Source organism: Brassica napus, chromosome C4 (genome assembly GCF_020379485.1).
Source record: "Brassica napus cultivar Da-Ae chromosome C4, Da-Ae, whole genome shotgun sequence".
Taxonomy (NCBI): Eukaryota; Viridiplantae; Streptophyta; class Magnoliopsida; order Brassicales; family Brassicaceae; genus Brassica; species Brassica napus.
In genome coordinates this window covers 24179-44647 of record NC_063447.1, presented here as the reverse complement: position 1 = coordinate 44647, position 20469 = coordinate 24179, and the positions used below count along the sequence as shown (strand labels likewise).

The following is a 20469-nucleotide window of genomic DNA, read 5'->3' as shown; positions in this document are numbered from 1 at the left end:
ATCGCCACAAATCGCCTTTCGTCGAGAGCTATTTTTTTTTCTCGGCTTCGGTCGCAAATGTTTTAATTTTTTTTTGATAGAGCAAAGACGAAAACCGACCGGACCACTCAGGTTATGACACGTCGCTAAGGATCAAGTCCGTTTAATCCTTAGTTACGGACTAATCCTTCCCTTTCTCGGCTCGTATATTATTTTTATAATGCGACGGACTCGCTAAGGATCACGCACCGACCCCGTTGCGGATGGTCTTAGGAGGTGCAGTAATAGAGTAATATAAGTCTTAGGGGATCATATTTGATGGGCCGTAGGTAAGCACTGTTCATATATCAGTAAAAGCCTACTCAGAGCCCAAATGATATTTGTACGTTTTTCAAGGTCCGGTACAAAAACTATTAAATGAGTGAGCAAGCAACAACAAACCTTTATTTTCATATAAGTATTACAATATTCGGGTGGGATTTTCAATAAATCAATGGATCCCCCATACCCACAACAGAATTTTCAAATCATAACATATTTCACAATCGATATTTTCCTTATAATATGGAGCAAGCCAAGACCAAGATTATTCATAGAAAGTTGTCGGAACTCATCATTGATACTTGAAAGAATCGTGAGTTGTGTTCGCACGAACGACGGTAGAAGATGACCTGAACTTCATCTTCGCCTTGTTTATGTACTCAGAGAAACGATCTGATGATCTCCCACTGCTACTCTCTCTCGATACACGAGAGATAGGTACATGGTGGTGGTGATGATGATCATCACGTGTATCTTTTTCACTTGTATCCGACACATCATCATTCCTCGTCGGTGCCCTTATCTTCAGCTTCGCTTTCTTTATATAGTCGGTGAACCTCTCGTCTGTTTTCAGCGTTGTCTCTACTCGAGTGATCAGCGTCTTCTTCTGCTCGATGTTTGTTACGGGTTTGGCTGTCTCAGAGAACTTGACGCGGACAGCCTCTGCTTGGTGGTGGTGGTGGTTCGGTGAAGGTTTAGTGGAAATGCGGCGAACGGTTCGTACAGGACTCGTCACTGCTCTGAAGATCTTCTCACACACTCTGTTTCCTTTCTTCTTCTCCTGGTTCTTGCTGCTGCTCTGTGAGTTCTTTGCCATCGATTATTGCAGAGAGCTTAGAAAGTAAAAGAGTTAGTTAATTAGAGAGTGAGTGACCTGTGCAGAGAAGACGGTGACATTAACGAGGTTTTTATAATGCCCAAAAAATCGGTGCATTATTATCTTTGTTGAAATCATAATTGATAACGTGTTCAAAAGGGAAACAACATGCAAAGAGAGAAAAAATCGAAGGAGAAATTTCTTGGGTTGAAAACAGGAAAGGTGGAAACTTTAGGCAAATTTTTCAAAAAAGGAAGAGTGATGCTTGAAAGGGATCGGATTCTGATTCCACTCTGTTTCTTTCTTTCTTTCTTTCTTTCTTTCTTTCTTCTTCCTTGTTTTTTGTATAATTGTTTTTCATTTAACGTAGAGAGACGAGGATCAGCAATTCAGCATTAGGCAAGGGATACAAGAAACACATTAATCTTCGCGTTAAAGTCTTAAACATAAGATTAAAAATTGTCGATTCTCAGCATTAATTACGTCACTTTCCATCAGCTTTTGCTAACTTATTTTTATCCACGAATATGCTCTCTTTGTTATTCCTTCCCTGCTATTAGCATGAAATATTGTTTTCTATTACTGAAACAATCCACTTCATTTCCACTATTATTTTAAAACATAAATAAACTCTATATCAATCACATGCTTTCAATAAGAAATGTATATATAATCAATCTTGGATTTCTAGATGCAATAACACTGGTTCTTGCCGCATAAATGTAAAGCCGCACAAGGAACTTATAAAATTATAAGTCCTTTTTAATATATAGGACAAAAACCAGACGATGTTAAAATATGAAATATATGAAAAATGATCATGTATTGCTGATTATTGTTTTGTTTTGCAGGTGTGATGCAAAGACACGAATTTGAATACAAGGAAAAAGGTTGTCCAGAGTGACAAAAATAAAAGACGCGTAAAACAAATGATTGTAGAAGGAGTTGAAAGGATCGTCTTGATTCTGTGGATTCGTTTGAAAGCTGTACATTTTGCATTTCTTCGGATTCCTTACATGCTGAAAGGAACGTATTACTTAGCATTTTAGTCATAGCCCAAGAGAAGAAGCAGACAAGGATAGGTGATGTTTTTATAGGTCAGTGGTGCGTGCGGGATAGTGCAGCCCAGTCTTGACAACCTGTCTGTCTTAACTTTATGATTTGGTGGGGACTGTGGTGGATCTGACCGAGTCTTCATTTAGTCTCAGAGCCGAAACTATGATTTTACCGGTCATATGATTGTCGCTTCTGGTCCATACATGATATCTTTTGACCGAGATAACCAGAACTAGAAGCTCCTACATTCCCCAGTTCACCTCATATTTATGTCCAAGATGTAAAGAACCATACATCTTCAGGGGGAGTATTAGAGCAACTCCGATGATGTTACCTACCATTAGAATCCTTAGCATTTTAATAATAATTTTTTTTGAATAGTTAAGAACTCTAATCATAAATGTAGGTCCAATGGTGTTATCCAATATGGAATCTTTAGAATTTTTTTTTTTGATTTGAATCTTTGAAATTTAAAATTATTAAATATTAAATTAAATTTGTTCATTCATTGAATGATTAAATGTAAAGATACAATAACTAAACATCTCCATCATTACCAAACTTGTTCCAAATATTTTGAATCAAATCATATTTCAATTGTGCATGTATGTGCGGGTCACGAACACGCCTCCGTATGTCAAGCATAGTACGGAGATTTGACGAAAACAACAAAGAAGCAACTCGAGATGAACAAAATAGCAAACCCAGACGAAAACCCTAATTCGATAAAATCCCCAACTCGATTTGAGACCCAAAATCGATTTAAACCCCTCGATAGAACCCTAAAACCAGATGAAATCAACATGCAACAACTCCAAATACACAAAAAAAAGTGAAAGCTCCGATTTACCTTCACCCTTCTCCAGTTGCCAAATCGCCTTTGATATCGCGAGACCTCTTTTTTTCGTGATGGAGAAAGCAAATGATTCTTTTTTTCCCCACGCGAAACACTCCCCTCCGCTAGCCTATCACGTGATGCCACGCACTTAAGGATTAATCCTTAAACCTCCTTGCCTAAGGATTCTTTCTTAGCTAAAGTAAAAATAAAACGATTATTATACTAACATTTGCCTAAGATTTCGCGCTAAGATAAACACTATATCGACCGTTGCGGATGGTCTTAGAAGATGTAGAGTATTCAAATTCAATTGTTATTTTCTCCATCCAAATTACAGTAATGATTATTGTGAGAAAACATTTACAATAATTAGTTTTGGACAATTTTATTTTGTGAAAATGTATGTATATCCAAAATAACCATACCGATACCTAGAATCAGGTCAAATTTTAATTATTCAAAAGAATTATGTAGTAATAAGATCTGCTAAATCATGTTTGTCTACTCTGGGAACAAAAGTTTATGAGAGAAATTTTTTATGAAAATAATACAGTAGTTACATTTATATATGAAAAATCAAGATTACAAGATCTTTTAAATGTAGATTAGAAGTTCACTCGATTGATTCAATATTGCTGAACTTAGAAAAACGGATTGAAAATTGGAACATGTGTATAACAAGAATTCTTGGAATTTTTGGAGATTCTTGATTGGTGCTAAGCTAACTATAGTGCAAAGTCATAAAATTTAAAAGGTTAATCAATCGCATGAGTGTGTATATTCATAATAGGCATATCGAAATTATTGTATGTCAAATAACATAAAAGAAATTTAGTTTCTAAAGAGGAAATGTCTATTTTTTACGTGGAGAACGATTGGATTAGCACGAGCAGAACGCACTACCGTGCTTTAGAAGAAGAATCAATTTATTATCGAGGTGTTAGCCATTTCATTAGAAATAACATGAGCATTGTTGAATACTCAAAGTTTAATATCCCAATCGAGCATTCAAGAAATTGCTCAAGTTTTAGCAAAAAACTGTTCTTTGGAGTCGTATGGATTAGTTGAAAGAAGATGTTGTTCCCTGCATCAGACTCCCCTTTCCACTATTTCATTTTCAGGTCCGATCACGTCCAACCCTGCTCAATCATGTGATTTCAAATTAAATTTCAGTGGGCTCTGCTGTTGTGTTTAAAATTCTTAAGTGGGGGGGGGGCTCTGCTGTTGTGTTTAAAATTCTTAAGTGGGGGGCAGTTAATTTATAAAAGGACAAATCTTATCACATTTCTAAGTTTATGTCACAAAAATAGTATTCAAATGACCAAAATAGTATTTTATCTTTTGAAAAATTTAATTTTTTTTTTTTTTTTTCAAAATTTGAAATCTTATCCCAAAACCCCACTCCCCAACTCTAAACCCTAAACCCTAAACTCTAAACCCTAAATCCTAAACCATAAACCCTAAATCCTAAACCCCACCTCTTAACTATAAACTCTAAACCCTAAACTCCACCCCTAAACTCTAAACCCTAAACCATAAACTCTAAATCCTAAACCTACCCGTTAACTCTAAATTCTAATGTCTAAATTAATTTATCATTGTGATATAAATGTATATTTATCTATTTTGATAAAACATTAAGTGCTATTTTGGTCATTTTTATTTTAACAGGCTATATTTTTGAAAAAAACTTTTTTTAGTGTTATCTTGATAATTTTCTCTTTATAAATTCCAAAGAATATGTTTGTTATTTTTTTTTATATTGGAAGGTGTGATGTTGCAATATAAAGAAAGATAACTGTTATAAAAAAAACCCTTCTTCCTTCTTCCGTCTCTTCATTGTCTCTTTCTACTCAGCAGACAGGCGAAACGCCTTTGATTTCCATTGTATCTCCCTTGATGTCTCCTCCGAAAACCACCGCCAAGATAAGGTTCGCGTCTCTGATTTTACTCTCTAATCGCCTGATTTTCCGCCATGACTCTCCCTTAAGCCATAGAATTCTCTGGTGATATTCCTCGAGGAGAATTGTTTCGTATGATGATGAATTTGGGATATATTCAGTGTTAGGGTTTATATATATAGAGAGAGAGAGTGATGGTTTGATTTTGGAGCCCTGCAGGCACAGATGCGTTGCTTGCTTCAAGATGTTCAATAGACGCCAGCACCTTGTTGAGCACATGAAGATATCGCACCACTCACTTCATCAGCCTCGCTGTGGGGTTTGCTTCAAGCACTGTAAATCCTTCGAATCTGTTCGGGAACACCTTAACGGTATTGCATGCCTCCCTCCCTCCCTCCCTCTTATGATATTTTTCTTTCTTTCTTCATATTCTTTTGGAACAATGCCTTGTCTCAGTTCCGGACCATCTTTTCAAAGGAGACTGCAAGTCCATTTTCTCTGAACGAGGCTGTACTCTCTGTCTTCAAATTTTCGAGGACGCCACTGCTCTCGCTGACCATAAAAACAAGTGTCACCTCTCTGCACCTCTTCCTCTTGTAAGTTCCTTTTATTCCTTTCTTTGTGGTTAAGTAGGATCAGACTGACTGCTTACTTAGATAACCGTGGAATGCACTGCCTGCCTTTGATATCTCACTCACCGATTGTGTCGGCTTTTCTCTCAAGTCTTTGCACTTGACATATCTATTCATCTCAGGTCACTCCTACTAGGACTCTTGGTGTAAATACACGTCTCAAGGCTGTAGCAATTGACTGTGAAATGGTTGGTGGTGGTGATGATGGGTCAACTGATCTCTGTGCATCAATTTGCCTGGTTGACGAAGACGAGCATGTCATCTTTTCCACTCACGTCCAGCCGCAACTCCCTGTCACCGATTACAGGTAGCTACTGGCCTGCCTTTGTTTACAAATAAAAATTGTTTCATCACTCACCTGCCTAATGTATGTATGTTCAGACACAAGGTAACTGGACTGACCGAAGAAGATTTGAAGAATGGTATGCGGCTTCAGGATGTACGAGAAAAAGTTTTAGCCATCTTGTGCGGTGGACATAATGATGGGGCTGGGAGGCTTCTTCTTGTTGGTCATGACCTTAGGCATGATATGAAGTGCTTGAAACTCCAATATCCTAGCCATTTGTTGAGGTGAATTCCCCCTTTGTTTCTTTCCTTGAATTCTCTCTTCTTCACTAATACTATATATATTTTTTCATCAGAGACACAGCAAAATACGTGCCATTGATGAAAACAAATCTTGTAAGCCAATCACTCAAGTACCTCACAAGGTCATATCTCGGGTAAGTTAGTTATATCCTTGTGCTTCAGGTGATGACCAATACAGTACTAGTAATAATAGTAGTTCGATTACAGTCTTAGGAATAAGTAAACAAACCTGTGTTGTATTTGTAGATACAAGATACAATGCGGGAAGCACGAGCCGTACGAGGACTGTGTAGCTGCGATGAGGCTGTACAAGAGAATGCGGGATCAAGAGCATGGAAAGGCAGAAGAAGAAGGGGATGGATTGAACTCGTGGAAACAGAGCGATCTAGAGAAGATGAAGCCGGAAGAGCTGTACCACAACTCCACATCAGAGTACCGCTGCTGGTGCCTTGACCGCCGTTAGAAATCCAAGTTTCTCATAAATAGAGCTCCTCATTTTCTTGATAGAGTGAGCTTTCGGTGTTCTTTTTTTTCTTTTGGATTTAAGCAACTGCTTTTGTGTGACTGGCTTCCTAAGAGGGCGATACCAACAGCTCTCTCCTTTAGGAACTTGTATAAAGAAAAGAATAGGATCCTCCTCCTTCATATTATAGATCCTGGGTATTCAATTCAAATTAGTGGGGTACTAAACTAAAACGACTGTATTCTCACCTTTGATAAAAGTCCATGTGGCTCTTATGTATAAGAAAAATATATTCGTTTAGAAGAAAAAACCCAATCGTGGAATAAAATTAAGCGACGACGACGAGGGTGAGAAGGAAGACTAACCAAAATAATCACTATGGCCGTGGCTCCGCTGGATTCCCAAGAGAGTCTGTGGGAGTCGGTAACGTCGCTGATTAGGTCGGCCCAGGAGAAGAACGTGGATCCGCTTCAGTGGGCTCTTGAGCTTCGCTTGACCCTCTCCGCTGCTGGAATCTCCCTTCCGTCACCGGACCTCGCTCACCTCCTCGTCTCCCACATCTTCTGGGAAAACCACACTCCTCTTTCCTGGAAGCTTCTTGAAAAGGCTATAACCGTCACTATCGTCCCTCCTCTACTTGTCCTCGCCCTTCTCTCCCACAGGTAAACGATCATGATTTTCGATTTAAATTTCTCCCAGGATTCCCTCTGTAATAGTTCTGGATGAAATCAGTTAATTCCTTTGCTTGGAATCATTATGCTACTACTTGTGTGTTATTATATCCCCCCCCCTCAAACGTCTGTTGTATCTCTCTACTTCTTTCGCTTGAAACAGTCTCATGACCGTCTTTGTTAATTCTTTTTTGGTATGGATATATTTAGGGTAATCCCAAACAGAAAGCATCATCCCGCTGCCTATAGGCTCTATTTGGAACTCCTAAAGAGACATGCATTCTCCCTCATGCCTCTAATTAGAGGTTCAGGATATCACAGGTTCCTTCCTTTTCCTCAATTTATATCGGTTTTGCTTAAATGTTGCACTCATACAGCCTTTTCCCTTCTTTCTTTTTTTTTTGTCTGAGCAATCATAATTACTTTTCTTAGACCTCTCAATGCTTACTCCTTTCAAATTTTGAAATGAACAGGACAATGAATTCCATCGATGATATCCTCCATCTTTCTGAAATCTTTGGTTTACCAAATCATGAACCCGGAAGTATTCTCCTTGCTTTTGTCTTCTCCATTGTCTGGCAACTAGTTGATGCTTCCCTAGACGATGAAGGGCTTTTAGAACTAACTTCTAATAAGAGCTCTAATTGGCCCCACGACATGGAAATTGATGGGCTGCTTAAGAGAAATGACAACCATGGTCTACTAGAGAAAGCCAACACTGAAATGGCTATCACCCTAATCCAATTTCTTTTGCAGAATGAAGTAACTTCGAGGATTCTTCACCTGGCTAGTCAAAACATGTACGACCTTTAACTGCACCCCCTTATTTTTTTCTCTTGTCCTGGACTCTGCTCGCTTGGTGAAAAATAATTGAAATGTAACAACTTCTTCACATCTTTCTCAATCAAGCCCTCTAACCTTTCTTTCTCTCTCTTCAGGCCAACCCATTGGGAAGATTTCAGTCAGCGTTTCAGAGTGCTGACAACCAAATCATTGCTAGTGAGGAACTCGAAACATATCAATCCAGAAGCCCTTACATACTTGGCGTCTCATACAAGTAAATTCCTGGAAAGGGAGAGCAAGACAATCCCCCGAGGAGAATTCCATGCGCTTCTTTCCTCTGGTTCTATCTTAGCATTGACTAGTCAGCATCATGGGACTAGCGGTTCTGCACTCTGGCTGCCCATTGATCTTTTCTTCGAAGACATAATGGATGGAACACAAGCTGCAGCGGCCAGCGCTGTCGAAAATCTAACTGGTGCTAGTACATTTATCTCTATTTGTCCTTCTTGCATTTCTCCTCTCGTAAATATCTACATACCTATTATTATGTGCTTTTATTTGAACATAAGAAAATATCTGCAGGTCTTGTAAAAGCACTGCAGGCAGTTAATAGTACAACATGGCATGATGCCTTTCTTGCTCTATGGCTAGCAGCCTTACGCCTTGTGCAAAGGGTAAGGATCTATTCTGAGCAACTACTAAGAATTTTAAGCTCCTAGCCTCCTAGAATAGGTTGTTCTTGTCTTAGGGCTTCTAGGAGAATCAATGTCTGCGCTACTTCATGGATCTGAAATAAGTAGTAACATATGTGAAGCACCAAATTACGTTTCACAATAAAACTTATACAAGATTCATAATTAGAAGGTCATATAGTGACAATGTTGCGCCTTATGCAGTATCTTTAATTGACCAATATGTTGTAATTTGAAGGAAAGAGATCCAATCGAGGGTCCTGTGCCCCGCACCGACACTTTTCTTTGTGTATTGCTATCCGTCACTCCACTTGCTGTTGCCAACATCATTGAAGAAGAAGAAAGTCAGTGGATTGATCAAAGTGCATCTAGCCCAAGCAACCAGTGGAAAGAGAAAAAAGGAAAATGCCGACAGGGATTAGTCAATAGCTTACAACAACTTGGTGATTATGAAAGCTTGCTGACACCACCCATTTCGGTACAGTCGGTTGCTAATCAAGCTGCTGCTAAAGCAGTTATGTCCATTTCCGGCATTACAAATGGTAGTGGATCTTACGAAAATACAAGCATGAACGAATCTGCAAGTGGCTGCTGTAAGTAAATTTGCCATCTACTCTCTCAATGTTATTTTGCGCCAGCATTCTGGTTTTGAACTCTCACCAAGAGTGCGGTTTTCCTTATTAACTCGGAAGTTGTTTTTTTTTCTCTGTGTGTTTATCTGCTCTGGTTTTATGTGGTGTTTTGACGGTTTCAAGTTATTCATTTGGGTTGTTTATTAGTAGTCTCTCTGTCCCATTATTGTTGGCTTGTTATTCTTTATCATTTTGAACTTTTAGCTTTCTTGTTGAATGTGATTGGTTTGTAATTGGCACAGCTGGTAACATGCGCCATCTGGTAGTGGAAGCTTGTATCTCCAGAAATCTGTTGGACACATCTGCATATCTCTGGCCGGGGTTCGTAAATGGGGGAACCAATCAAGTGCCTCAAGGTATCGCCGGAAATGTTTCTTGTTGGTCTCTAGTGATGAAGGGTTCTTCTCTAACACCATCATTGACAAATTCACTAATCACAACTCCAGCTTCTAGGTATGTTAAAATCTATGATCGATCTTTGTTTATGTTTCTCTTTAGGTAATTGGTTAAAGGGGGTATTAGTCGGAGAAACATATTTTATAGCAGTGCATGTTTTCTTACCTAGATTATCGTCTGCTTCCAAGACTCCATAAGCGGAGCTCGCCTTTTTAGTTAACTTTCTCAGTTGTAACTTGTAAGGCAACTGAAATTAATCACATTAATATGATGGAAGCTTAGCAGAGATCGAAAAGATTTACGAGGTTGCAACTACTGGTTCAGAAGATGAGAAGATAGCTGCGGCTTCTATTCTCTGTGGGGCATCTCTATTTCGGGGTTGGAGCATACAGGTATGTTTGGCATTTCAATTCTGTATCTGTGATCTGCATTTTCTAGATAGTTCTCTGTATTGCAAATTGGTCCACTGAGATCTTCTTTCTGGAGCCTCCTCATCTTTTATGTTTGACCCTTTCTCTGATTAATTTCAGGAGCATGTTATCATCTTCATCGTAACTTTACTCTCGCCTCAGGCGCCAGCTAATATTTCTGGGAGTTATAGCCATCTTATCAACTGTGCCCCATTTCTTAACGTTCTTCTTGTAGGGATATCACCCGTAGATTGTGTTCAGATTTTCTCATTGCACGGTGTGGTAGGTTTGTTGACTTTAACCTATTTTCATGTTATTTAACTTATGTTACCTGACAATAAATAAGAAGGTGCTTCTTTCGATCAAATTGTATTTATGGTGTTGTTTGCCAGGTCCCCTTGCTAGCTGGTGCTTTGATGCCAATCTGTGAAGCATTTGGCTCTGGCATTCCGAACATCACGTGGACTCTCCCAACTGGCGAAGTAATCTCCTCTCATGCTGTTTTCTCCACTGCATTTATACTTCTTCTAAGGTTATGGAGATTTGACCACCCACCACTAGATTATGTCTTGGGAGATGTTCCGCCGGTGGGCCCTCAATCAAGCCCTGAATATCTTTTGCTAGTGAGAAACTGCCGTTTAGAATGTTTTGGAAAGTCCCCAAAGGACCGCATGGCACGTCGAAGATTTTCAAAAGTCGTAGATATCTCTGTGGATCCCATCTTCATGGATTCATTCCCCAGACTGAAACAGTGGTATCGGCAGCATCAGGAATGCATGGCTTCGATTCTATCTGAACTAAAGACCGGAAGCCCAGTGCATCACATTGTTGATTCCCTACTTAGCATGATGTTCAAGAAGACAAATAAAGGTGGTAGTCAGTCACTAACTCCATCTTCAGGAAGCAGTAGTTTATCTACTTCTGGGGTGGACGACTCTTCCGATCAACTCAAGATACCTGCATGGGATATCTTGGAAGCGGCCCCGTTTGTGCTTGATGCTGCTCTTACTGCCTGTGCTCATGGATCACTCTCTCCCCGGGAATTAGCAACAGGTTTCTCCATCCTCCTGAACCTATAGAAATTGACACCTTAATAAAACCAATTTTGACAAGGGGATCACCTAAATCTGACGGTCACCAGCATTATATTACATGCTATCTTAGAGCCAACTCTATTGATGCACAATAAACTATGTTCCAAAAAGCAGCTAATACTAGGTGGGGCATGATCTAAATCTGTCCCTTTGACTTCTTTCAGGTCTTAAAACCCTTGCCGATTTTCTGCCAGCAACACTAGGAACCATGGTTAGCTATTTTTCTTCGGAAGTAACACGAGGTCTGTGGAAGCCAGTTTCCATGAACGGAACTGATTGGCCTAGTCCTGCAGCAAATTTAGCAAGCGTTGAGCAACAGATAGAGTTGATCTTAGCAGCTACTGGCGTTGACGTCCCAAGGCTTCCAGCAGGTAATGCTTTTTCTTCTCGCTCACGACAATATATATTCGCCGGTTCTGTGATTTTCGCATATATACGGTCACGGCAATCCCTGACAACATGTTCCCGGGGGGTCTTTGCGTAGCCTTATACCTATAAACAATTTTCATATCTATAAAATTACACGGTAGAACAAGTGAAAACAATGATTACGCTGCTTAAACTCTAATTGTTGAAACACCTCCGTCTTTGCAGATGGAATCTCTGCGGCTACACTTCCCTTGCCTCTCGCTGCACTTGTCAGCCTCACTATAACCTATAAGCTCGAAAAAGCAACAGAGCGCTTCCTTGTGCTTGTCGGACCGGCCTTGGACGCCCTTGCTGCCGCTTGCCCCTGGCCCTGCATGCCGATTGTGACATCGCTGTGGACCCAGAAAGTGAAGCGCTGGAGCGACTTTCTTATCTTCTCAGCGTCCAGAACTGTGTTCCACCACAACAGCGATGCTGTTATACAGCTCCTCAGAAGCTGCTTCACTTGCACTCTTAGTCTAACGCCGACCTCCCAACTCTGCAGCTATGGGGGAGTGGGCGCACTCCTTGGCCATGGATTTGGGTCTCTTTACTCTGGTGGAATCTCAACAGCTGCACCAGGAATCTTGTACATAAAAGTGCACCGATCAATCAGAGACGTCATGTTCCTGACAGAAGAAATTCTCTCCCTTCTGATGTTCTCTGTGAAGAGCATCGCCACCACGGAGAAACTGAAGAAAACGAAAGATGGTCTGAGGTATGGGGTTGGACAGGTTTCACTCTCTCAGGCGATGACGCGTGTTAAACTGGCAGCTTCACTGGGAGCCTCGTTGGTGTGGATCTCCGGTGGCCTGAATCTGGTTCAGGCTCTGATCAAGGAGACATTACCATCTTGGTTCATCTCAGTTCACGGAGAAGAAGACGAGTTGGGAGGTATGGTACCGATGCTAAGAGGCTATGCGTTGGCCTACTTTGCAATCCTGAGCAGTGCATTCGCTTGGGGAGTGGACTCGTCATCTCCTGCCTCAAAACGTCGGCCAAGGGTTCTGTGGCTGCATTTGGAGTTCGTGGTGAGTGCTTTGGAAGGGAAGATATCGCTAGGTTGCGACTGGGCCACATGGCAAGCTTACGTAACTGGCTTTGTGAGCCTGATGGTGCAATGCACGCCGGCTTGGGTGCTAGAGGTGGATGTGGAAGTGATAAAGAGGCTAAGCAAAAGTCTGAGGCAATGGAATGAGCAAGACTTGGCTCTCGCTCTACTATGTGCCGGCGGCCTTGGGACTATGGGTACAGCTACCGAACTCATTGTCGAGACTTGCCATCAACTTTAGCTTTACGTCTCTCTCTCAACTCATGGGTTTATATCGAAACTGTGATCATCACTTGTATTTTTCAAATTAGCGTATGTTATATAACATTTTGAGTAACATCGTTCGCACAATCCACTACTAGGCGGGGGCTTAAATTGTGAAGTAGGAAACTATAAATGTGGTAGATTGATTATATTACTCTCACTACGGCCTAAGGTGGTTTAATTTGAGAAATTGAAACTAGTAAGGGAAGTAAAATGTGACAGATTACATTAACGGGGGTATTATTTGAGAAATTTAAAACTAAGGGGAGTGAATGTGATAGATAATAGACTCCGACTCGGGTCGGGTTAAAGTTTAACATTTAGAAGAGGATTACGGAGGCGGAGTCGAAGCTCGAGGACCATGGCGTCGACGTCGTTGGTACTAACGATAGCACCTCCTCTGTTCAGTTCCGCCTTGAAGAAGAAGACGATGACTACAGAGCCCTCAGGTCTGTCCTTCCTGCTTCAAATCAGTTCGCTCTCTTACTAAATTCTACGGTATGATGTATCAGTAAAATTCAGAAGAAGATGCTCGGGGAAAGAAGAAGTGCTTCTAGAAGGAATGCCACCGGAGTATTATGATGATGTATGTATGTATGTATGTTGGTGCCTTTTTGTTGTTTGAATCTGAATTTAGAGTTTTTGATGATGACAGGAATGGCAAGCTCGGCAGAGGGAGAAGACGAAAGAATTGCGGCGGATGCAGCGGGAGGAAGAAGAAGAGGAAGAGAGAAAGATTGAAGAGTACCGTGAAATCGGTTTGAGGTTGAAGGAATTTCCTGAGGAAGACTTGAGGAAAGCTAGAAAGCTCGTCTCCAGCTTCATCACTGCTGCTGAGGAAGTCGAAGAGGTTAAATACTCTAAAAAACTAACAGAAACATCAAGTAGTTAGCAGTTAGATTTCATCTCTGATTGGATTATTAGGATAATTTTGTTACAGAGAATTGAAGAAGCTGCTGAGAAAGGAGAACTGGACGAGCTTGTTCTCATGATCATATGGAACCGCCTTGACCTCGCTCGCCGTGATGTAAGAAGATACATATATTCCCTGTCACCTGCGTTTCAATTTTTGTTTTTGCCTAATCAGACATGTGTGGTCTTGTATTGTGTCCTCCTTCAGGACGAGAAGGACGCTATAAGAAGTCTTGATCTCTTGTATAGAAGAGTCGAGGTATGTTTTTCTGTTTTTCTATACAAAATCTTGCTTTAGTTGCTGCTGATGCTACACATCATTTAACTTTCGAAGCTGTCCTGCTCTTCGTGATCCTTGTTGTGTCATTAAACTTTTAACTTAGAATTAGGTCTCCCTCCAGGTAATTGGGTTGAAAGTGAATCCTTATATATTTGGCTCATTTCAGACAGAGATCTTAAAACGGCAAGCAAGTCCTGCGATGAAGCTGCTGAATGATCTTCTAAACATGCATGATGGCTTTGGAGACGATGCTTGGCTGAAAGACTGCAGAAAACGAATGGCTGAGACATTCCCACGGGAAGACCCCTTCAGCATTCTAATGCCACCCGGTTTCGACATTGATATGGTGCCTCCCTTTTGTCCTTTTTTCTTTTCCTTGTTGTCTTGCTTACCTTAGCGCCAAAAAAAATGAATCAAATACACTGTGTTTGCAGCATCAAGGACCGTTACGGTCGCTCGTTGAGACAGACAACACCCTTCTGAGAGTAGACTTTGTAAGAGAAGTTGATGCATTGCTGCATGAAGTGAGATTAATAGAGGAAGACGAGGAGGAAGCTGGTAAGAAAGGAGACCCTGAAGCGATAGCACGTAAGTTGAAGCAGCAAGAGAAGAAGCGAACCATCCGTCAAGTTGAAGCCCTTCTTGATTTGGCCCTCAACTTGAAGTGGTAGGTTAGGTACCAAGAGTTGTTTGTAAAGAAAATACGATACTAATAGGATTGCGGGAGCATCATGCTTTTTCTTAAGGAATATTGGTCAGATCAAAATTTTACCCGCATTATTCTGCATGATGAGGGCTTGGAAGAATTTTCTGTGGACATAGTTAAGCTCCACCACAACACTTTTTTCCTCCGTTTGGCCTCCCACGATGCACTCCTAGCTACGTAAAATGATCTTTTTTTTTGGTCAACTGAAATTCTATATCATACACGAGGAGGGAATACATTGTGAAATACATAACCAGAGAAAGAAGAATAAATCCAAAGACATAGCCCTATGTAAAGGAAGCATTCATAACAAAACCGACAATGCAAAATACCATAGTAAATAAAATTTGTTCAAAAGGAAAAATACCATATTAGGCCTAAAGACCGAAACAAGTGAGAGTTTTTTTGGAAGGATCTGTTCCACTTGGATTGAGAGGTAAGGAAACGTTTATGCTCCTTGGCTTTTTGAAGTATTTTTTCTGTTTATCTGGAAATCCACTCTTGCAGAGAGAGACATGAAAAGCAGTTATTTACTCATCTTCTAGTGAGTCATCATACATAACATACTATTTCATAAGATTGTGTCCCAAGATATTATATTTACCTTTACTGGAATCGTGGCATATGTGTCTTCTGCCAGTTGAAGTTTATTGGGGATTTAATAATGGAGTAAAGAATCACTGACGACAAAACCGAAAATAATTTGTTGATTTACGGATCCAGGCATGTGGCATTAGAGAGGTCATGACTAGAGAAACTTGAGAGAGACGGAAAGTAGTAAAGGGTGGTGTGAAAGCTAGCAGGAAAAACACCGACGTGATGTGGCTCTAATTTAGAAAAGAGATAGGCTAGTAGTGGAAGTAAAGGGTTGTTGACGAAGTGAGTATGTACATATGATATGTTTTTCTTCTGGAACCAGAACCTCAGAAATAAAAGCATAATAAAAAATAAGAGCTTTGAAACCAACTCGAATAAATATTTTAATAAATATAAAAGTCATTCCTAGTTCCTAAACCGTCTTTTCTCTCTCGAGGGTGATTTTCAGTAGCCCTCCTCTTTGCAATTTTCCAGTTCTATTGATTGTTTTTGGGGTCACCGACATTTGTCGGTGGCTCTCGTGCCCCCTTATTTAATTTCTTTTTGATTCATAATTCCAGTAAAGTATTTTGAGAGTGGTCGTGAGAGAAATATCAAAACAAAAACATGTTTTGTTTGTGTTTTCACGCCCATCGAAGTGCAGTTTCTGGAAACTATATCAGATTTCTTCCAGCATCTCTTGCTAAGACTTTGTCAAACGTTTTGTGTTAATTTCCGGTGGTTATAGTTAATCTGTGATGACTGTCCGATGGTTGAAACAAATCTGATATGGAAACAACGTCCACCAAAAAAACCGGAATGGCAAGCTCGGCAGAGGGAGAAGACGAAAGAATTGCGGTGGATGCAGCGGGAGGAAGAAGAAGAGGAAGAGAGAAAGATTGAAGAGTACCGTGAAATCCGTTTGAGGTTGAAGGAATTTCCTGAGGAAGACTTGAGGAAAGCTAGAAAGCTCGTCTCCAGCTTCATCACTGCTGCTGAGGAAGTCGAAGAGGTTAAATACTTTAAAAAACTAACAGAAACAGCAAGTAGTTAGCAGTTAGATTTATCTCTGATTGGATTATTAGGATAATTTTGTTACAGAGAATTGAAGAAGCTGCTGAGAAAGGAGAACTGGACGAGCTTGTTCTCATGATCATATGGAACCGCCTTGACCTCGCTCGCCGTGATGTAAGAAGATACATATATTCCTTGTCACCTGCGTTTCAATTTTTGTTTTTGCCTAATCAGACATGTGTGGTCTTGTATTGTGTCCTCCTTCAGGACGAGAAGGACGCTATAAGAAGTCTTGATCTCTTGTATAGAAGAGTCGAGGTATGTTTTTCTGTTTTTCTATACAAAATCTTGCTTTAGTTGCTGCTGATGCTACACATCATTTAACTTTCGAAGCTGTCCTGCTCTTCGTGATCCTTGTTGTGTCATTAAACTTTTAACTTAGAATTAGGTCTCCCTCCAGGTAATTGGGTTGAAAGTGAATCCTTATATATTTGGCTCATTTCAGACAGAGATCTTAAAACGGCAAGCAAGTCCTGCGATGAAGCTGCTGAATGATCTTCTAAACATGCATGATGGCTTTGGAGACGATGCTTGGCTGAAAGACTGCAGAAAACGAATGGCTGAGACATTCCCACGGGAAGACCCCTTCAGCATTCTAATGCCACCCGGTTTCGACATTGATATGGTGCCTCCCTTTTGTCCTTTTTTCTTTTCCTTGTTGTCTTGCTTACCTTAGCGCCAAAAAAAATGAATCAAATACACTGTGTTTGCAGCATCAAGTACCGTTACGGTCACTCGTTGAGACAGACAACACCCTTCTGAGAGTAGACTTTGTAAGAGAAGTTGATGCATTGCTGCATGAAGTGAGATTAATAGAGGAAGACGAGGAGGAAGCTGGTAAGAAAGGAGACCCTGAAGCGATAGCACGTAAGTTGAAGCAGCAAGAGAAGAAGCGAACCATCCGTCAAGTTGAAGCCCTTCTTGATTTTGTTGGGTCCCTCCTAGATGGAGAGAACTAAGTGGGCATGAGACATAATAATTCTCATGACCCTTTTCACTGTATACTCATAATAATAGAGTTTAGAGAGAGAGACAAAAGAGAGAAAGAAGAGAGAAGGAAGAGAAAACTCGTCAGGCTATTTCAAGACTGGTTTTAGAGGATCAAACGGAACTTGACCGGGCTGATATTTTGTGGGAAGCTTCTTCAGTCAGTGTGTTAAAGGTTCACCGAAGGGATTTGGATTTCAACGGTTGGATCATCTGTTGTCTGGGTTTTAGTGAAGCTGGTCGTCACAGTTCTTCAGCGGGACAGTTTTGGGTGTTTGGTAAATCCGACGGTGAGATCTTCTCTTCTTGAGCTGAAATTTGGCAGAGGTGTTGTTGACTTGTGTATTTTGGATTTGTACGGTGAGATTAGTCTCTGGTTTCCGGAATCCTTGTGAGCTGAGGTCGTTTGGATGCTGTCGGTTTTGAAGCTTTGTGTTGCTTTCTTGTTGTTGTTGTTTGTGTTGGAGATAGCTCTTTGAAGCTAGTGTCTCTGTTCTGTTCAGGCTGTTGAACAGGGAGGACGTGGTTGTACTCACAAACATTTATATAGTGGATTGTTGAGTGGACTATGGTCCCGTGGTTTTTCCTTCTCACATCGAGGAGGTTTTCCACGTAAAAAGTGATTGTCTCATTTATGTTTCTGCTTATACTATATTCTGCCATCGTCGAAGTATTTTCGTCACAGGTTCACACAAGGTCAGGGGAACACGACCTTTAGTATTTTCGCTGTGCCGTGTGACTTTCCCCATCAGAGTGGTATCAGAGCTTCTGGTTTTAGAGCTTTGGTTTTGATAACTTTGGGTTATTATTTGCTTGTGTGAAAGATGGAAAATATGAACATGATGATAAGCTTGAATGGTGCTAACTATCATCTATGGAAGGGCAAGATGGAGGATTTGCTCTTTGTTAAAGAATTCCATGTTCCAGTCTTCGAGGAGCAGAAACCTGAGAAGAAGACACATGAAGAGTGGAAGCTGCAGCATCGCCAAATGTGTGGGTTGATAAGGCTGTGGGTAGATGATAATGTGTTGCATCATATTGAGACTGAGACTGATGCTCGTTCTTTGTGGAAGAAGCTGGAGCAGTTATATGCTAGAAAGACCGGAAACAACAAGATGTACATGATCAAGAAGTTGATTGAGCTGAGGTTTCAGGAGGGGACTCTGATGACGGATCACTTGAATGCGTTTCAGGGATTGCTCAACAAGTTATCTGGTTTTGGAGGATCAAACGGAACTTGATCGGGCTGATATTTTGTGGGAAGCTTCTTCAGTCAGTGTGTTAAAGGTTCACCGAAGGGATTTGGATTTCAACGGTTGGATCTTCTGTTGTCAGGGTTTTAGTGAAGCTGCTCGTCACAGTTCTTCAGCGGGACAGTCTTGGGTGTCGTCCAAGGAAAAGAGTTTCAACATTCATATTTTGATACAATATATTTGGTATCAAAATATAGTGACTTTGTGGAGAAGATGGCAATACATAATAGAAGATGTGATCTCTTTGTTGTATGGCAATATTTTTACAATCGTTAAAAAATGGCATTTCCAATTATTATTTCTTATGGTTGAATCAGTATATTGGATTTTAAACGGAAAAATATATAGAGATCTATATTGGAAGAAGGCCAATGTAATATAAAAAAGAGAATCAGTGTTCATGCGACAAAGATGCAAAGATCGTACAAATCCAAAATCTTTGAAGAAAATCGTCTTTTCTGTTATAAATCATGGAGTGGATTGCCATTAACCAAGACAAGAGGAGAAAGTCCGTCGGCCACATCTAGGCCCAGCCGCGGCCGTGACCAAGAGGAGAGAGAGTCGGTCGTCCGAGGAGAGAGAGACGGTCGGTTTAGACCGTCTTAGGATTATGACGTTTTCCTTTTCCTTGTTATCTTTAGTTTTCCTATTTCCTGTTGGATTAGGTTTTGGATACTTTCCTTTTATCTACTCTTTGTAATCCCTATATAAGGAACCTTATGATTCATTAATAAAACACAGAGAAATATTCAGTTTCTAAACCCTCTATTTACAACACGTTATCAGCACGATAGACTCCAAAACTCTGAGAAAGAAAAACCCCTAAACCTAACCTAAAATCCGTCACACATAAACCCTAAATCAGGCGCAACTTAAAATCGATCTATCTCTCAAACCCTGAGGAACCAGACGACGAGCCACATATAAAATTGAAGTTCTTGACGAGACGAATCCATCAGTGCAAACCGTTCATCGAACCGATCTCAGACGCGCCCACACTCACAGAAACATACACGGCGCCGTCTTGGTCTTTGGAACCCTAATCCGAACCAACATGATTTTCTAGCCAAATTCAAATCCTGTGAAAGATAAGTTTATCATACCTTAGTTGTTTGATGATATCTCGTTCAGATTATGGTGTTCATGTAATCTAATACTCCTTGTTTTTATTTCATGAGCGAAGAGGAGTTGGTGCAAAGATCTAATCCCGAAGAACCCTAAATTGTTCTTGCTTGCGTTCCGGCTTGCAAACTCCGATCAAGCTCAACTCTGATCAAGCTTAGCTTCAGACGTTCCCTGTCCGTGATCAACGTCCTCAGCCTCAGCTCAGCTTGCGTCCAGCTCAGACCAAATCCCTGACCAGACGCAACCGTCCGCGAGAAGAAACAAGCTCGCGATAGCTCTCGGCAACGCGACCCGATAGGAGCCGTTCCGCGTCCGTTCGTCTCAGCTCGTCTCTGATCTTTGGTGGTCCGGTTCAGACCTGCAAAACAAAGGTACAGACTTAATCTGAGAACATGAATCGAACCTGGTTGTTTTGTAAAGATTGAAACCCTAAAACTAATCTCTAAGATGAAAGCCTAAGGACAAATAGATCAAACCCTAAATGAGTAAATCGGAGTTCGAATAAGTCTGATCCCCTAAACCATAAATTCGAGATTGATCCATTGATCAATTAAAATCAG

At 40.6% G+C, this 20469-nt stretch overlaps 5 protein-coding genes and 1 long non-coding RNA gene across 8 annotated transcripts; 4 read left to right on the top strand and 2 right to left on the bottom strand.

The window, feature by feature from the left end:
* Positions 1-401: 401 nt before the first annotated feature.
* On the bottom strand, positions 402-1233 carry LOC106428343. The gene has a single exon (XM_013869086.3). It carries the CDS (start codon positions 1115-1117, stop codon positions 593-595), a length of 525 nt encoding a protein of 174 aa, XP_013724540.2. The 5' UTR covers positions 1118-1233; the 3' UTR covers positions 402-592.
* A 3547-nt stretch (positions 1234-4780) lies between these two features.
* On the top strand, positions 4781-6782 carry LOC106428329 (RNA exonuclease 4-like). Its single transcript, XM_048756494.1, has 7 exons — positions 4781-4942; positions 5132-5283; positions 5369-5508; positions 5667-5851; positions 5926-6114; positions 6186-6266; positions 6379-6782. Exons 1-7 carry the CDS (start codon positions 4911-4913, stop codon positions 6593-6595), a joined length of 996 nt encoding a protein of 331 aa, XP_048612451.1. The 5' UTR covers positions 4781-4910; the 3' UTR covers positions 6596-6782.
* Positions 6783-6899: 117 nt separating this feature from the next.
* On the top strand, positions 6900-13069 carry LOC106434839 (mediator of RNA polymerase II transcription subunit 33B). The gene is made up of 12 exons (XM_048756493.1): positions 6900-7257; positions 7477-7587; positions 7740-8066; positions 8205-8524; positions 8632-8723; positions 8980-9334; positions 9616-9826; positions 10047-10161; positions 10300-10461; positions 10572-11232; positions 11438-11644; positions 11868-13069. The coding sequence occupies exons 1-12, from the start codon at positions 6974-6976 to the stop codon at positions 12971-12973; spliced, it is 3951 nt and encodes a 1316-aa protein (XP_048612450.1). The 5' UTR covers positions 6900-6973; the 3' UTR covers positions 12974-13069.
* Positions 13070-13237: 168 nt separating this feature from the next.
* Positions 13238-14975, top strand: LOC111205846 (protein PALE CRESS, chloroplastic). Of its 2 annotated transcripts, none has more exons than XM_048756495.1 (7): positions 13238-13445; positions 13509-13582; positions 13652-13846; positions 13937-14023; positions 14117-14167; positions 14310-14534; positions 14623-14975. In XM_048756495.1, the coding sequence occupies exons 1-7, from the start codon at positions 13358-13360 to the stop codon at positions 14857-14859; spliced, it is 957 nt and encodes a 318-aa protein (XP_048612452.1). In that variant the 5' UTR covers positions 13238-13357; the 3' UTR covers positions 14860-14975. The 2 variants fall into 2 exon arrangements, with proteins under 2 accessions (XP_048612452.1, XP_048612453.1); XM_048756496.1 differs by having other exon boundaries at positions 13239-13445; positions 14355-14534.
* On the bottom strand, positions 14938-15729 carry LOC125586404. The gene is made up of 2 exons (XR_007322925.1): positions 15499-15729; positions 14938-15394 (listed from the first exon to the last, which is right to left on the bottom strand). It is a non-coding gene; the product is annotated as an uncharacterized LOC125586404 (long non-coding RNA).
* Positions 15730-15856: 127 nt separating this feature from the next.
* On the top strand, positions 15857-18193 carry LOC106434841 (protein PALE CRESS, chloroplastic-like). Of its 2 annotated transcripts, none has more exons than XM_048756500.1 (5): positions 15857-16482; positions 16572-16658; positions 16752-16802; positions 16990-17169; positions 17258-18193. In XM_048756500.1, the coding sequence occupies exons 1-5, from the start codon at positions 16240-16242 to the stop codon at positions 17501-17503; spliced, it is 807 nt and encodes a 268-aa protein (XP_048612457.1). In that variant the 5' UTR covers positions 15857-16239; the 3' UTR covers positions 17504-18193. The 2 variants fall into 2 exon arrangements, with proteins under 2 accessions (XP_048612457.1, XP_048612456.1); XM_048756499.1 differs by having other exon boundaries at positions 16945-17169.
* Positions 18194-20469: the final 2276 nt, after the last annotated feature.

Coding starts and splice junctions, on each gene's coding strand:
- LOC111205846 (XM_048756495.1), top strand. CDS start 13,358: ATGGCGTCGACGTCGTTGGTACTAACGATAGCACCTCCTCTGTTCAGT. Junction 13,446..13,508: donor GATGACTACAGAGCCCTCAG/GTCTGTCCTTCC, acceptor ATGATGTATCAG/TAAAATTCAGAAGAAGATGC. Junction 13,583..13,651: donor CACCGGAGTATTATGATGAT/GTATGTATGTAT, acceptor TGATGATGACAG/GAATGGCAAGCTCGGCAGAG.
- LOC106428329 (XM_048756494.1), top strand. CDS start 4,911: ATGTCTCCTCCGAAAACCACCGCCAAGATAAG. Junction 5,284..5,368: donor TGTTCGGGAACACCTTAACG/GTATTGCATGCC, acceptor GCCTTGTCTCAG/TTCCGGACCATCTTTTCAAA. Junction 5,509..5,666: donor TCTCTGCACCTCTTCCTCTT/GTAAGTTCCTTT, acceptor TATTCATCTCAG/GTCACTCCTACTAGGACTCT.
- LOC106428343 (XM_013869086.3), bottom strand. CDS start 1,117: ATGGCAAAGAACTCACAGAGCAGCAGCAAGAACCAGGAGAAGAAGAAA.
- LOC106434839 (XM_048756493.1), top strand. CDS start 6,974: ATGGCCGTGGCTCCGCTGGATTCCCAAGAGAGTCTGTGGGAGTCGGTA. Junction 8,525..8,631: donor CGCTGTCGAAAATCTAACTG/GTGCTAGTACAT, acceptor AAATATCTGCAG/GTCTTGTAAAAGCACTGCAG. Junction 11,645..11,867: donor CGTCCCAAGGCTTCCAGCAG/GTAATGCTTTTT, acceptor CCGTCTTTGCAG/ATGGAATCTCTGCGGCTACA.
- LOC106434841 (XM_048756499.1), top strand. CDS start 16,240: ATGGTTGAAACAAATCTGATATGGAAACAACGTCCACCAAAAAAACCG. Junction 16,803..16,944: donor TCTTGTATAGAAGAGTCGAG/GTATGTTTTTCT, acceptor GTCTCCCTCCAG/GTAATTGGGTTGAAAGTGAA. Junction 17,170..17,257: donor CCGGTTTCGACATTGATATG/GTGCCTCCCTTT, acceptor CTGTGTTTGCAG/CATCAAGTACCGTTACGGTC.